The sequence below is a fragment of the Plodia interpunctella genome, chromosome 6 (assembly GCF_027563975.2).
Source record: "Plodia interpunctella isolate USDA-ARS_2022_Savannah chromosome 6, ilPloInte3.2, whole genome shotgun sequence".
In the NCBI taxonomy this organism is placed as follows: Eukaryota; Metazoa; Arthropoda; class Insecta; order Lepidoptera; family Pyralidae; genus Plodia; species Plodia interpunctella.
Window position 1 is genome coordinate 1,648,577 of NC_071299.1, and position 18,173 is coordinate 1,666,749.

General features: G+C 36.3%; 1 protein-coding gene across 1 annotated transcript in view; it reads left to right on the forward strand.

Annotated features, from left to right (window-relative positions):
• Nucleotides 1–259: 259 nt before the first annotated feature.
• LOC128670511 (four and a half LIM domains protein 2) overlaps nucleotides 260–18,173 on the forward strand; it is a 124,359-nt gene continuing 106,445 nt past the window's right edge. The window contains exon 1 of the mRNA XM_053746227.1: nucleotides 260–846. Within this exon, the coding sequence (XP_053602202.1) occupies nucleotides 799–846 (48 nt within the window). The 5' untranslated portion in view covers nucleotides 260–798. The remainder of the gene's footprint in view (nucleotides 847–18,173) is intronic.

Genomic DNA, 18,173 nt, shown 5'->3' on the forward strand with positions numbered 1-18,173 from the left:
TCACTCAAAAACCAATTAGCGATAAAGATCAAAGAGATTAAAAAAACTCGTTAATATACCTATAGTTGCAAACGTAGCTTAGTAAAATTTCTTAACGTCAAATATGTGATTAAAGAACATAATACAGATGTCAATGCTAATGTCGTGTTTGTCGCGGATAAAAATCCGGAATATCAACTGTCGCGCGATGACGTCACCCCACAGGAGCCACTCTAGACCGATATCTAAATATAGAAAGTAAATAACTTGAAATGATTCATGTGCGCCTCAGCTGTAATAAGTAAACATTACTGGCAATGAACACATTCAACACGTAATTTGTTATAATGAAACTTGAGATGATTTAAAAAATAAAAAAGATTTGAACATGGAACGAATTGGAATACCAGTTTGGGCAACGTTCCGTTCCGCGTGCATTCAAAACATAACCTCTAAATTGTTAGCCTATTGTCCGGCACGTAAAAAATGCACGGCGCGCCGCTGCGTCCGACGTCGGGCTCCGCCGCCGGCCGCGGGAGCGTTTCAAGCCAGTCTCACTCCTACTGCGGGGCAGACTCCTCGTTTCTCCGGCCCCAATCGCCTTCACTTCACTCACCATTCTCGATAACTTATCAGCAGAAATATTGCATGAAGTCATCGATTAAATTATATAGGTACCTACTGCGCGACTTGACTAGTTGCAACAATAAGTTAACTTGTGTTAAAGTTTTGACAGTGAACTCTACAAGTGTCAGTGAAAAGTTTGGTGCCATCTAATTGGTGGATATTGTTTTGTTTAAGTGGTCAAGTGAAGTTAAGATGAACGGAACGCCGGCAAGGAGACCAAAGAGTGCATTCTCTGAATCGGTGAGTGTTTTCTATTAGCTAAAACGAGTCAAGTTGGTGCTAAACTTAAGTTGGGGGGAAAGAGACGGCCTGATTGGAATGGAGTGGATTCCTAAGACAGTCTGTATTTGCGAGCGGTCTTTCGATGTGTTTTGAATGGGCCAATCGTCGAATAGTGTAATAAAAGTTTTAAATCGATTTGTTTATTGTGTTCTAAACTTTTGTTAACTTTATTGTTTATTTTTATCATTTTGTTAGTTTCATACGTATCTTTTTTCGATATCTGCTTGTTTACTATGTATACTTGTGATTTATTATAATTTACCTGATTTACTACAATAATGTTTATAATAATTCATAAAAGTAACGTATAAAATAAAAGTAAAATTCATAAAGTTTCTTCACACGATGATGTCATTACATTCAATCAAATGGCCATATTTCTAATAATTGTTAGTACCTTGACGACATCCGTCCATAACACTACGACATTTCTGAGGATATAAACAAAATGCAATAGGAAAAACAAGTGCAACTAATTGATTACTTTATCTTGTATCAAATTTATTGTCATGGATCTGTAAAATTTCATTAACGACACTTGTTCTCTTAGAAAGTATACAAAATTTATCGAAACTTAAAAAAGAAAGACTCATTTACTTGACACAAGATGTTGAATGTGTTTATGACTAAAATGCTTTGCCGTTGGATTATAGCAAAACTTGAATGATATTTAATTACTACTTTTAGAGAAATAGTTATTTACTACTTTACATCCTAACGTTTTTAACCCCCGATGCAAAAAGAGGGGTGTTATAAGTTTAACGTGTCTATCTGTGTATCAGTCTGTGGCATCGTAGCTCCCAAACGGATGAAGCGATTTTCGTTTAGTTTTTTTGTATCATAGATAATTTTATCATGAGTGTTCTTAGCCATGTTTCATGAAAATCGGTTCAGCCGTTCAAAATTTGTAGCGAAATGAATAGTGAAAGTCAGGGGTCTTTTAATTTGTCTAACAAATAAACTTGTATAACTTGATCAATATTTTAAAATAAATATTCTGAAAATTGTTTACAATTTTTTAATGAGGCGAAAGAAGTCACGGGCGGTCAGCAGCGTGATGGACAGACGAAATCTTCAAATTCGCAAGTCGCATTGGATACAATCAGTACAGAATAAAGATTGAGAAGAATTCCGTAAAAGAAGAGACACACACATTAGAACTGGACAAAAAATGCTGAGATAATGATTGTCTATGTATAAAATAAAACCTTTAAAATTAATGACATTAATGACAGTTTATGCTAATCACTAGCAAGCGTTCAATTAAATCCACATGCGGTAACCATTAGTCATTCATTATACGATCGTCAAATTAAACGAGCTGTTTAGACCTAAGAGTGAAATCAAACTACATAGCAGACATCACTACAGAGGTTCAAACATATATGGCCGATGTGAGTGTCGATGATTATTATTATAACTAGCGGCCAATCCCGGCTTCGCTCGGGTAAAATCATAAAAAAATATACACTTACCTTCTACAGGAATCGCACCATCAATACTGATATTATAAAGAGAAATTGTACTTTTGTTTGTAATGGATAAGCTCAAAAACTACTGGACCGATTTTGATGAAATTTGGCACAGATACAGACGATATCTTCTGGAGTGACATAGGCAACTTTTTTATTATGGTTTTACCCGAGCGAAGCCGGGACAGACCTCTAGCTTAGTGATAAAAACGTACAAAAATCAGTCCTCTAATTTTTGAGTTTATCACGTTCATACCGATAGACAGACGCTTCTTTTTCTATGTAAAGATTATTCTAAGTATAAAGTCATCAATAAAAGTCTCATTTTATATATATGTCTATACCCTAACCGCTTTATTAATAAATATTTAATTCTTTGATTGGGCTTGGAGTAGTTTCCTTTGTTTTGTCTCTCTCTCTCTCTTTTCAGTATTTGACACAGAAAGAACGAGACAATACAAAGAGTATTCCGAGGCTAATCAAAGAATAATGTTTTTATTAATAACCCGGAAATATATCGAATAAGGATTAAACTGGATGGATAAGGATGACACAAATTCATTTAATGAATTTGTGTCTATGGCGGCAATGATTATGATATTAAATTTGAATCTACAACAACTCTATCTGGTCCTGACATAAGGGGGCAAACCCAGTGCTAGCTTAATGTCGTAAAGGAAGATATTTTCTAGGTGCTAAAAATGACAATAGTCTTAGAACCAGTGATGCCGAATACAGTACTAATTCCAGAAGAAGGTAGGACAGCGAACCCTGAACTCCAATGCTTAATGAGGATGAAAGTGGAAAAATTCTAAAGAGACAGAACTACAATTCTTTAATTTAAAATATTAAAATTAAATAGCTTCAGAACTTGGGTTTTCAATGACGTATCACAGGATTCACAGGCCGTCGGTTGCATTCTCTTGCCGAAAAATAAAATTAAAAAAGTATTTACGTAATTTATTACTGCAGTAACATTATAGCTAGTAATTTGTGGTCGGACGGCACTTCCGGAAAACAATCTCGAACGCCCGGAGGTCAATATGTTTATTTTACCATCGTAAGAAAGGCCAAGTTAATTTAATTGTATGTAGTGTAGGTAAATGAGTGAAACTGCAATTATGAAATATTAGCTGCGCCCCGAGGCTTCGCTCCCGTGGGAGTTTCGAAACAAAAATTACCCTATGTGTTATTCCAGGTTATATTATACACGCGTACCAAATTTCATAACAATCGGTCCAGTAGATTTTGCGTGAAACAGTTGCATACACACATCCTCACAAACTTTCGCATTTATAATACCAAATAAAATCGTCAAGAGTACCTACCTAATACGATTTTCTATTTAATTACTAGCTTTGCATTTAGTCGTAAAAGTCACGACAGATGCCTTTAGGAGACTTGACTAAAAATCTGACAGAAATCAGAGAAGAAATCTGCATGACAGTGTTAGTATTTAGGCATTTCGCTTCGCGCATTGGTTGTTCCGAAATGCTGGTAGTTTGTAGCTTTGGTCAATTTAGAATATGACGTGAAAAAAGTGCCTGTGAAGGCCTAATTTCTGAATAAATGATATGATTTTGATTTAGCATAATTTTAAAACCAGGTCCAATACATACAAAATCTGATAATTTAAAAAACATTTTTAGGGCTTTGTGACTCGTTCATGCGCGCCAGTAAATGAAGCGGCGTATTCACGCTTACCCGCCTTCGTGACCGACACGCTTTTTTCATTTTACCGTTTTTTGCTTAGTTATTCTGTACGGTCGGTTCTTCCATGTAGATGACACGTTATTTGTGTCGGCAGTAGGGTTGCCAATGCTGATCCTAATCCTAACTAATCTTATAAATGCGAAAGTATGTTTGTTTGTTACTCTTCACGCTATACCTGCTCAACTAATCTTCTTGAAATTTTGCATACGTTGTAGTTTGAAGTACGGAGAAGGACATAGGGTACCTTTTGTCCCGAAATTCCCACGAAAGCGAAGCCCCGGGGCGCATCTAGTATATAATGTAGTATCCTACTATATTATATATTTTTAAAATATAATTTTAATATGGGAAACTACTATATTTCATCAGCTTAATAAGCGTTACTAAAAATAGTATATATAATTTCAACAAAATAAGAACAAAATTACTTTATTTGTAGAATAATGTGTTATATTTTAATAGATACTATATTTTTTTAATAATTCCCTCTCTACTATATTCTAATGCCCATTGGACCCAAAAATAATATTTAGTCCAAGAAAAAGTTGGCAACCCTGAGCTGAAGTGTGAATTGGAATGGAACGTATGAATTCAAAGTGTTAATGATAAGTAATCGTAACTTTTATAAATAGATTTGGTTTACATCGTATACTTGCCAACTTGTTTATTAAATCTGTAGCTTAGTTGATTTTTATATTATTCTATTTCTTCACCTGAAGAATAAATAAATAATAAATAAATATATTAAGACAAATTAGACAGATTGAGCTAGCTCCAAAGTAAGTTCGAGACTTGTGTTATGGGATACTAACTCAACGATACTATATTTTATATCAAATACACATATAGATAAACATCTATAACCCGGATCAATCAGAAAAAGATAATTTTCCATCATGACCCGACCGGGGATCGGTTCAGTGGCAAGAACTTTACCACTGCGCCACCGAGGTCATCAAAGAAGTCGCTATGGAAGTCCGCGGTAGATTTGATTGTTTTTTGTTTATTTCCTATAATATATTTCTTTAAGCAACTATTTAATAATGACAACAAAACACAATTTATTACAGTACAGCGCATTATGATGACATGACCTGGTAGTGCACTCAGGATCGGCTCCAATGAGAGAACTCTTCAACGGCTTACTGCACGGACATAATTTTTCTGTCACGCATTGAATATAACGAGATCTTCTTAACGACCAACCTGACTAGAATAAATGATTAAACAAAATGGAAATTATAATTTTTTCGTCGCACTATGTTAAGCTACAATTTATTCGGCAAACCTCAAAGTACATTGCTTAGTCTTCATATGAGCTATGTTTAGACACAAGACAAAACTATGCAATGTTTCACCTTAACGTTTGACACGCATGTAACTGGTTTACAACTGAAACTAAACTAAGGGTGAGTTACACCAGTCAACTTTGAAGTTATCTTTAACATGCGCAAAAAAACGCAAAGGACTTTATCTAAACGTAAGGTTAAAGTCAGTCCGACGCATCGGGTGATTTTCAAAAAGAAGTGTTTTTGACAGTCAACCGGTGCGTCGAATCGTTAACTTATATAAATATTGTGCAGTGACCTTTAGCCTTATTTATAGATAGGGGCAAGAGGTAGGGTTGCCAGGTGTCCGGATAAAGCCGGACATAGTTAGGCCTTTTGATTGCGTATCCAGAAAAATTAAACGGTGTCCAGCTAGTTCGTTATGTCGGTGTCATTTACTAGACTTTTTTCCACTAGTCTTAGTCTTGCTATCACGGAGGAGCGAACGCCGAGCTAGAATTTAATTTTGACTGATGACTTAATTTGACTGACTAATAATACTTAATACCGATTGGGCATTCGATTTTCATTCTATTTCATTACAATTTTAGAAGTAATTAATCAAAATGGAGGTGGCCTACTTATAAATAATGCGGTGGTGGTGTAATGGTTAAGACCCCCGCCTGTGGATCGAAAAGTCCCAGGTTCGAATCCTACTCGTGCCACATGAGTTTGTAAACAAATCTGACTCATGTATAGTAGTTTTCATCGACCACCACTTGCTTCCGGTGAAGGAAAAACATCGTGAGGAAACCTGCACACTTGTTGATTATATTAACTTGTGTGTGAAATGGAAAAGGCAATGGCAAACCACTACATTAATAATGCCAAGAAAGTTGTTGCGTGTGTTTCATTCCATGTAATGACCACGACCCTCAGTCATGAGGAATACGACTATAAAGAAGAATAAAGAACTTATAAATAAAGACGAATGATGAAATAATAAAAATAAACTTTTTGCATACAACATTTTGTATGCAAAAATCATGTCACGAAACCCTCAATGTAGGGAGTCCGGCTGCTAAATTGCCGCCGGACTCCCTACATTGAGCCTACATATAAATAAAGCCGATGATGATGATGAAATAATATTAAAAAACTTTTTACATACAAGTACGAAACCCTCAACGTAGTGAGATACGAAACGTAGTGAGACCGGCCATTTTACCCAAATGTCCGGCCGAGCTAGTCTGTCCGGCTATAAAGTTTGGCGAGCTGGCAACCCTAGCTAGAGGCGTTAAAGTAGACGCGTATAAATAAATCAACCTTATTGACTATCCTGCCTAGTGGCTCGCGTGAAGGACTTCAGAAGACTCAGTACAAATAGGTACCTACCTGACCTAAACGACAAACAGCTCATAGGTATAAGGTCTGCTAAATTTGTGACTTGTAACTAATTCGTTATAAGTTATGTGTAAATAAGTTTTGGTTCTATGTGAAGACTATAGACTTCAATAACAACGGTTATGACGTGATCATTCCCATTGAAAATTTTAAAAATACGGGTGGTATTTTTTCCCCCTCACTTAATATTGGTGTGAATGAGTTTTGGGGGGTAATGGGGGAAAAAATGGTGTGAAATGGGTCTTGATTTTTTTAGCTTCTCCGGCAAAAAAAAACATTTCTTGGATTTGTAATTGTTACTTTGTCATAGATAAATGAAGCCTGCTTCGAACTATGTATTGAGACAAAAATTAGTGTTCTGAGTTCATAGTACTCTCTCACTTTTGACAGGTCTAGGACCTTTGACCCAAGTACGTAGCGTATGTAATAAGTATCTAAATGAATATTAAATATTATATTATATAATAATATCTTTTATTCATTGGGACCGCAGTGGTTGAAGAGGTCCGAGTAGACCAATTCACGTAGGTATTTCACGGCAGGAAATTTGGTCGAGTCGACACGTTAACAAGAAGTCGTACGTAGGCTAGGATTAGAACCATGAGAAAAAAAATCTAATGTAATCTTTAACTTATAGAATGGAATATCATGTATTTTGCATAACATTCTATTCCAAGTGTCGATGTTATTAAAAATAATCGGCTTAGAACTCATAAAGATATGTCCTAATCGTCATAAACATAATCGGAAAAAGTTAAAACGTTTATTCATCATTTTCCTTCCATGGGAGAATGTTCTAGAAAATAATGTACCTAAGGTTGTCGAGTAAATGAAACACGTGAACAAACGCCTTCAAAAAATACTCCTTTTCGAATAAAATGAAATTCTCAAAAATATCAGATTCCTTAAATATTGTGTGCATATTGCTTGATATAATAACAAATAATATATTTACTTTTCAACAACGTTCATAACATATAAAAATGAATTGGCATTGTCGTTACGATTTATATATTTTTGGCTATAAAATATTGTACTCTTAAGGCGAAAATGCACTTTATTTTTTAATACAACAATTACCTATTGACTATTTTTGACGGAACAACACAAAAACAATATCAACATGAATCTACGTATCTACCGGTATAAAAAATGGTATTTATTCCTTGAGACACAGGCAGAAGCTGCATGGTCAACCATTATATTCCCTACATAAATTTCACGTATCTACATATAGTATGATAGGAAAGTAAACTATTCTATCTACATTAAATGTATAATAAAACCATGTGATACTTACTACCACTAACTACAGAGTATCTAACATTTATGTCTAGAGGAGCTAAGTAATTCTTTACGGAAATGCGTAAAATATGACTGCAATGAAAGGCTTACTTGTAGCTACTACAAAAGGCTTTTCTTAAATAGATACACATACTCTCACTCGTCTGCGTACCTGGTTGCATTGGCGGCTGTGACGCCGACGTAAAAAGTGAAACTTAAAATTTGATTTTACAGCCGGTTGCCTGCCGCGTCAAACATCTCTGGGAATGCTATCGTTGTCAAGTATATGTGTACCTTAGTCACGTCGTACGATATCCACAGGGGATACAATGCAGTGGTCCTATTCTCGACCGGAACTATTTCCACAGCCTACCACGAAACACATAAACACGTAACACGTTACTAACGTCCACAAGCTATCTTTTTTGCCCAAATCATGTACAGTCAACAGCACATTAGCCTACCAAAATTCATTGCAAAAAGAATGTGTGGACACAATGACATGCTACGTGTTTTATCTTTCATGGTAGTCCCCCTTAGTATTTGTTGACAGAAACTATAAATTTCACTTATGGCAATCCTTACAGGTTTCTCTCGCTTCATATATGTCTTCAGTCGGCCACGCTGCAAGCACTTTCTTTAGACACGCGCGCTGGTCATGAGGGATTATCACATGTTTAAATTTTCTGACCATAACTGGCACTCTCCTTTTAAAACTTGATTATTTAAGACTTTATATTATTGGTTATCGTCAATAAACATTCATAGTACAACCTAAACATACCCCAATATGGAAAGAAGTCTTCATTATTACAACGAGCGGGTCAAATGGTGTAGACAATCAGTTAATTATTATGCGAGTCACAAGTGGTGAGTTTAGTGACTCGCTTGTTTGTGGTCACCTTAATATATTACTATTATTTTTTACTTTGAGGTTTGTTTGTGTAGTCTTTTATTCTCTATGAGCTGATTAAGGCCGGTAGTCGTAAAAGTCACGTCATATTCATTTAGGCAATTGAATAAAATCTAGCAATAATAAATGGCAATATAGAATCGAACAAATGTGAATGTTAACTTATATCTGTGATCACAAGTGCTAATATTTGCACGCGCTTATAATCGAACTCAGAATTCACCTCCTCAGACGACCTCGGTGGCGCAGTGGCAAAGTGCTTGCCTCTGAACCGAGAGATCCCGGGTTCGATCCCCGGTCGGGTCATGATGGAAAAATATATTTTTCTGACTGGCCCGGGTCTTGAATGTTTATCTATATATGTATTTGTTATAAAATATAGTATCGTTGAGTTAGTATTCCATAACACAAGTCTCAACCTTACTTTAAGACAAATCACACAGATTGAGCTAGCCCCGCTCAATATGTGTGATTTGTCTTTTATAAAAAATAAAAATAAATTGTAACAAAAACAGCGCACCCGCATCGTCTTGCGCATGCTTACTCCCGTATGTGTGCACCGTGTCTTAGATTAGAAAAATAATCTGTATTCTGACCTCTAAATTGAGTAGAGTTCATTGAGTTGAGTTGATACCTCTACTTACGTAGGTACTTAGCAAAATTTTGGCACGCAAGACTTTTGTGTTTGTTGCGAATACAAAATATTTTCGTAATCTACAATACAATCAAAATGTCAAATGTTATTTAGTTAGTGTTCCCGTAATATTTATCCCAGAAATACAAACAATGCAACTACACAAATATTCTTACCATATGTATTTGCAAAAGCTTTAAGCAATAATCTTAAAGCAGTTAAAGGTCGCTCATTCACGTCCAATTACATTCACATATATAAATAAACGCAGATATAAAAATAAATGCATTTTAGAACCGTGACTAATTTCTTAGTAACTCATCAGGAAAATGTCGAAGGTTATTACTACTGTGACCTGAATTTGCTAAAACAAAATTACGAAATAGATTTTTTTTTCAAAAATGTAAACATACTGCGCGGTAGGAGAAGCAGCTGGCAATCTCTATGTTTTTATTCGCTTCCATACCAGTGTATGGAAGATAAATATATACCTACATGATTTTATAAATTGTTCTCATGTTTTGAAAATATTGTTACCTGATTCATCGAGGTCGTAGCAATGAAAGGATTCTGCTTCGATTACGATCAGTCATATATTGCGTAATGAATTTCATTATGCGTTTGATGAGATACCAAGGTCGGCCGTGGATGCACTTTTGTGTACGGTCGGCTACACAAATGCACATCAAATTACGCAGCATGAAGTTCTAGGTAATAACGGCGAGCTTGTGACCTATTTGGGATGGTAGATGTGCTTTTGACTGTACATTTAAACTTAAAGATGGTTGGACCTGTCAAAATCGATGGTTTAATTGCGCAGAAAAACGCAAAGTACGCAATTTTGTTTAAAAGTCAGCGGCGCGCGGGTTAATGTCATCGGCGATTTTAAAATCTCCATTTTAATTTATTACTAAATATCAAATTTCGAATAGCTACTATTTACTTTCAAATTCGAAAAGGTCCAACTTCAATAGGTTACGTTCGGGTTCAAGTGTATGCGTCTCTCTCTAATCTGAGCGTTTTCTCTGCTCCTCAGATGTTGAGCGTCAGGTCTGCTTTTCTACTTTATTTTAAAGGTTAAATCTTTAGTCAAGCATTTAAAGGTTCAAGTATATACATAAGTCTAATTACGCCACGAGAATGGATTCCTTTCGAACCTTGTCTAAGATTGGAATTGTGCTACCTAATTAGCAAAGTCTATCTCCGACAATCTATCTAAGAAAGCATAATATACCTAGAAAGTAAACGGCATAATCGACAGAAAACAAATCACAGCACTAATTGACCTACTTGTTCTGCACATAAGTTCTCCTTCATCATTTATTTTGCTTCGAACGATGATTTTTGAAGTGTAAAATTCTTTAGCGGCGTTGTATACTTTTTATGATGGGAAGAAAATGTTAAACTCGCGTCAGGACACTGACGTGACCTGTAAGGTCTACCATCAACTTTTTCAGAACGAATCCAATGCAACTCAGTGCGCGAATTGCGGGTTAGCATTTAACTTCTCACCATCGAATCGATTCGAAATGAGACACAGCGAACCAATCAAATTGCGACATTGTGACGCAACGACAACCACACTGCAACGACATTGGTTCGCTGCGTCACACTTCGAACCGATTCGATGGTGAGAAGTGATAATGCAAAGCCGCACTTCGCTTACAGTTCAATTTAAGAACCTAAAAAGAATCGCATTCATACTAGAAATTAAGTCGATGGTACGAATTTGCGATGCAGTTCAGTTTATGTCGTAAAGTGGATCGCGTTAAGAGATGATGGTAAAGCCCCCGTAAGACGTGAAAAAAGCATAGCATAGCATAGCATATAAGCAATATTCAATTTTCACTTCTGCCGGCACTCCCGGAGTGCAACCCGTGTTTTTTTCTACCGCCATATTCTTTTTCCTATTCAAAAGAACAATTTCTCTTATCGACATCACGTTATATCTCCCGAAATCGCGTGATCAAGAAGGAAAGAAGATAATGGACGCTCGTGATCAAATTCTTTGATTTTAAAAATATGCCTAGACAAAGTAAAATTGATATCTAAAATGATATGGTAGTGGATTTTAAGGACTTTTTTTATATCGCGTGGTGTGATTTGCTTGCCAAAGGAAAGACCATGCAAAATGGTAAAGAAAAAGAACAGCTGAAGGAGGAAACTAGGAATTCGCTCAAACGAGAGATAACTCTATAAATAGGACTAGATTTCTTCGACTGGTTACAATATTTACAATTTATACACACATGTTTTGCGGCAGCTGCGGTAAAAATCCAGTTAACTTGATAGTTCCGAGGTGTTTATGAGTAATGTGGAGCCACGTGAGTACTCATATAATATTATACGGGTATAGAGGATAATACGCGTGTTAACTTTGCTAAACAGTTCGTCAAACTTTGGAATCTTGCAACTCAAGTTTGAATCTCAGATATCTTCAACCGATTGAGCTAAAACTTTGTACCTACACGAGTTTAGTTTGAATGAGAATGCATTATTATGATAAGCATGACCGGATTGTGCAGCCAAGAACGGCTCCAGACGTGGGAACTCTACAACGGTTGACTGCACGGACATGACTTTTTTTTGTCACACAATGAATTCAATATGATCTCACTGATATGATATGACATTTTTGTAAAAAAAACTTATTTTTAGTGTCTGCTTTCTGTAAAAAATAATGTGTTTTTCACATGTAGACAACCAGTCAATGAGTGTCAGGATTTGGTGAGTCATATACAAAAAGTACTAAGTGCACAATTTTATCATCTAGTGAATATAGATAGACATCATGTCACTGTAATACCATTTTAAGTGGAACAATCAATAAGTAGGCTGATATCAACATAATAGTTCGATATGCACTGTTATCTAGGTACCGTCTACTGCGTATTAATACAATTGTGGTAAACTCGCCTCTATTCCGCCATATATAGAGGTCAGTGATGGTTCACTTGACATGTAGATGAGTGTACATAGACGTAGGCTAATTGGTCAAAGTAATTGTTGTGTATAATAAATAGTGATTTTAATATTAGATAGCAAGAATTTTAAATTAATTTTCTTAGAGTCCAATATAAATTATAAAAGCTGGTTTTTTACAAGCATTTTTAATACCTACGTAAAGTATTTATATAACTTCATTGGACGTTTTGCTGATAGTTCTTTAGAAATGTTACGTCAGTCATCAAACACACACATCAACCTACCCCAAAAAACTCGCCGCGAGGTTCATAGAGGGTAACTTGATCTGCTGTTGACTGTACGAATACTACGAACCATCGCATCGTACTTTGGTGAACAATTTATATACATCTTAGAGGGTTGAGTGCAGGTTTTCATTTCACTTTTCACCATCGAATCGATTCGAAGTCAGACGCAGCGAATCAATCACATTGCAGTGATTGGTTCGTTGGTGCAAACCCGCACTTCGCCCTCAGGTGTTGAAAAACGTTAGTACATTACATAATATATTAATATAACTAAATATTATATGACATAAAATAAATAAATTTAACTACAATGGCGGATTTATCCCATGATTCACCTTATCTTCTTATCTCTTCTAGTCAACCATCGATATATTGAAAGGAATACTCACATAGTACATACCACAAACTGAAGGAAAATGTAACAATGTTTTAGTAAATTGAAGCGAGATACTATATTCTAAAAATCGAACATTCGCAAACTCTTGATACAAACCCATCAGTGTAACGAAGGCGAACTGCATAAGCATTGAACGATTTGTCGTACAGCGATAACGCGAAACTGTGTGGCTAGGGTTGGCGCTTGGAAAAATTACGGCACAAGATAGCTGTCGAAAGTAGTAGAAAGAATTGAGAATGATCAAGCCTGTGTGTTCTCTGGCGTACGACGTCCGCCCTAGAATAGGACCACCCTATGTCCTATCTTAGAAGTTGTACGACTAAGGGATAAGAGCAATCTTGTTATAACTGTACTCCTTTGTAAATGGTGCAATAAAGAGTTTATCTATCTATCTATCTATCTATCTATCAATCTTTGCAGCTGACAACAGCATTCCCAAAGAGGGTTGACGACAGGCAGGAAGCTTTCACATGTCCATTTGGCCATTAGGAATTTCCAAAATTTGAAGTTTAATTTTTTACACTGACTTACAGACACTTCTAGAAAATTGCATCTGATATCTTACATTTTAATTCCCACGAGGGCTTGTTCCCGCGTATTCTGTTGTGCCAGCCCTGGTCCATCGCATCAATCAACACACCGTGTGTGCGTAATGTTTACTGATTTGTTACGGTGCGCCCAGAGTCTCGTTCTAAACAATGCTGCGTCTCCTTCACCGCGGTACTGCTAGACAAGGACGTATTACATCGCTATTGAAATCTGTTTGCTGTTAGTGGCAGAGGTGTTGTGTTTTGTGCAGACGGATTTACTTTTTAATTACTTGGCAGATTTTTTTAAATATTAAGTAATAAGTAGAAAAACAAGCATACGGATTACCTGTTAGAAATGGATTCGCCCATTAAAAATAGACGTTTGCAACAGGGCTGTCACTGGTTGTAATGTTTGATACAAAACAAACAGACGATATTTAAAATAACAATACGAGCAGTCAAAACAAGATCTAGATAAAAACATTTATTATCGACTAGGGCTTGCGAAGCCCTAAGGGCAACATCTAGTCAAGCAACCTTGGATAATGTTCCTTTCTTATGGCGAAAGAATTTGTCAAATCGGTTTGGTAGTTTCGGAGATTACCCGCCTTAAACATACAAACTCACAAACGCTATTCAACTATACTCTTTATAATAACAGTATAGATGAATATTGTTGATAGGTATTATTGTGTAGCGCTTACCTAAACGTTGATAAATTTCATGATTCGGTGTGGTTCCGCCCTAGAATAGGACCACTCCATATCCTCACGTGACTGACGTTGATGTCGCATGAGGCGACGAGGGCACACTAGCCTTAGCAGCTGTTAAGCATCAATATCTTTCCCAAGAGATGACATCAGGCTAGTGGCCGGTCATAACACGCAGCTGAATCTTAAAAATTACTTATTTTTACGGTGATCCTGGGCTTGGCGGTGTCGCATCCCCGTACGCAGCCATGTGGACATGAAAGAGAGAGAATGTATTTATTTTTAATTATATTATACATACAGCAATAAATAATATTAGTTATTGTTAGATTTTTCCCTATTATATCATCCGATGACACGAATCTCCGGTCGTTTGGCCATTTCTGCGTATTTTATGTGATACAATAAGCTGAATATACTGTTTCATGTTAACTAGACTTTACTAATTAGAACATTGAGGAAAATTTACTGGAAAAATATTTTGACTTGTGTTTACATTCAATTTACTACCAAAAGCATTGGAGTTGGAACCTTAGATTAGAAGAATTTAAATCATCTATTTTCTTAGGGAACGATTATATAAAAAAGTGTGTAAAAAAGAAAATAAACTATTTGCATCTACTGATCTGTCAAAGGATGTGCCGTGAATGTCGTACGAGGCGACTAAGGGACACACACCCGAAGCGGCTGATGGACAACAAAAGCATTCCCAAGGAGCTAACACAAACTAACAGTATGGAGCTCTTGCTAACCCGTCTATTGCGGAGAATCGAGACGCAATATAGTATAAACAATCGTCCGGCGAATTTGCACCTCGGAAGGAACACGCTATATAACTTGTATATGTATTTATTTACGATGTTTTCCATTATCGGAAGCAGGTGGTAGTTTTGAAAATGACTAAACATTAATCAGATTAATATCCAACAGGGTTAATCAACAAATCAATATATCAAGAGCTTAATATATCTCCAGAGCCCAATCAAAACACAGCATCTACAAATTCAAATAAAGAAATTATATCTTCACAACACAGATTACACAAATCAGACCAGAGCACACTCTATTTCTATTCTACTCTACAAACCGGTAGAATACAAAGCAAGTTGTTAAAATGGATAATATTCCAGACACTTTCTTTTTGTATTCTGATTAGAACGACACCTGCTCGCTTTTGCTACAAAAGTAGAGATATCCCTCGAAAGGGAATGGATTATGTAAGCTTCATGAAGATTTATTTCACGTATTTTTAAACATGAATAGTGGAATTATAATATATAAATACAATCGCGGAAATCATGAAATGAGACAATTTAACTTACTATGAAGAGAGAGATATGAAAGAAATATTTCTCTAGCCACATTAATTCAGGAAAGCAATTGGGAATATAATACGGAAACCTTTGCCCAACATGTCACTTAAAGATTAAATAAAATTTAATAAATATATACCTAAACAGTTATCTTATAATGATCATTTCCATACAAAAAAAAACGCGGTGGAGTCCAGCAGAAGTGAAAACTACAATATTAACGTTGTGCACTTTTGACGTCTCCTGACGCGAGTTTATCTTTTTCACCTATCACAAAAAATGGCTACGCCCGGAACGCGCCCACGCCTAGAGCCCTGCGACTGCTCGGTGACTTGCTCGTTAAACACAACGTCACAGATTTTTTCAATGAGTAATTTAATATAAGTGTATTTATCCAAAATGTATTAACATATTTAAATACTATTAATTTCATTGTATGACGTGTTATTATTATCATGACTTTATTGCACTAAAACTTTATAAATATAATAATGATTTTGTAAAATATCTAACCAATTCGACATTGTGATCTAATCACAATTTCTAGTTTATAATTTAATGTTGTTGTGATATTATGTCTGTTAATCTCTATGTGTCTATAATATAAATAAATAAATAAAGTGCTCAACACCGCTAAAGAAGTTTTCAATTGGAAAAAATTATATACTAATAGTGATCATGATGTGTGTGATGTGTGATGACTTCACGACGACAAAAACCAACGTGGGCGACAAGGTTGCTGTCCAATATTGATTTATCTTTACCTTATTTGTATGCTTTTGTGGGCTATGGTCAAGGCCGAACCGGTATTTTAGGGTGTTGTGACTCCTGGTGCAAAAGAGTGTACCTACTTAATCTGTATCTACTTAACCTCGGAATAAAATAAATTTTTGGCACAATATAATAATAATCTCTACAGACAATGACACCTACAACATAAATACTAACGACACACGAACTGACCCCCTTAATCTACCCTAAAAATGATAGCCACTTGGTCAACGCCCGTGTCTATCATTAGAATGCCAGCCTCCGCTGAGACCTTAAAGAAGTATAATAAATAATAATAAAAATAGTTTATTTTTCTCTTCACAAAATAATGTGTTCATACCTAAGAAGTTACAATGATGTATTCTTGAAGCTAGCTGTGACATTGTAAACTTTGCGAAAACTTTCCTGATATAGATCTCAGAGACCTGTGCTACAGGTAACTGGGCCCTCCCCTTGGATTACTAGTGGGCAAATGTAACATGTGGGAAAATTATTTTTTTTTTTGCTAAAATAAATTAATCAATGGTCTAAACCTAATTAATTCATATCGAGTGTGTTATTGTTAATAATAAATAAATAAATAATCATTTATTTCAGACATGTGTCCATTTTGTTAGTAACAATTTACTTATACTAAGGTTAGTGCGGAACTTAGCTACAAAAAAATATTAAAAGTTAAGTTAAAAAAAAAAAAAAGTTAGGAAAAAATAGATTAGGTGAACAAATGGAACAGTCCAACTACCCACAATGCAACCTGTTCCAGTGAATGAGCAATGGACTATTCCACTTGTCCACAATCATTTTTAATATGCAGTTGGAGCTGTCACGTAGCCGCCTAAGCATGGAGGCACACCTCTTACGAATTATCGCATGAAAGCCGTCTATGTGCGCCTCCGCAAACATGCCCGACGCGCTGCAGCGCCGCGACAGCCCCATCAGCGCTCGGAACGAGTTATTGTACTGAACTCTCAGGGCGTTGTATGCCCGCTGCGTATAGCTGACCCACAGACTACACGTGTAATAAGATTGGCAGTACGCTTTGAATAGGGTAATCTTACTTTCCCTTGAACATTTTGCAAATCTGCGAGCCAGCATATTGCACCGTACAGACAACGCCCTGCGTTCCCTCTCTAAATCTAAGTTATCGCTTAGATCCTCAGAGACCCAATGGCCCAAATATTTAAATTTGTTTACCCTGGAAAGCGTTGCTCCATCTAAAGTGACCTCCGGCAGGTCCGAGTATTTTTTATTTCCCGCTTGAAAGACAAGAACATTGCTTTTCCTCACATTGTATTTGAGCCCATGGGCCTCTGCATAGGATTCACAGATTCTCAACAATTTTCTCATTGCTTTGATTGAGGGACTCAGCAGGACCATGTCGTCCGCATAACTGACATTATTGACACATACTCCGTCAACATGACAGCCGATCCCAGTCCTACTGAGTTCCTCAATCAAACCGTTCATGTAGAGATTAAACAGCCGAGGAGATGTCAACCCCCCCTGCCTCACCCCGCATTCCAAGTCGTACTCGTCAGAAAGGACCCCTGCCCACCTCACTCGGTTCCGTTGTCTACCATACCAATATTGGAGTATCGACACTACTTCGCTAGCCACACGTGTATCGTTTTTCAGCTTCGTCCACAAAAGATCATAGGACACCA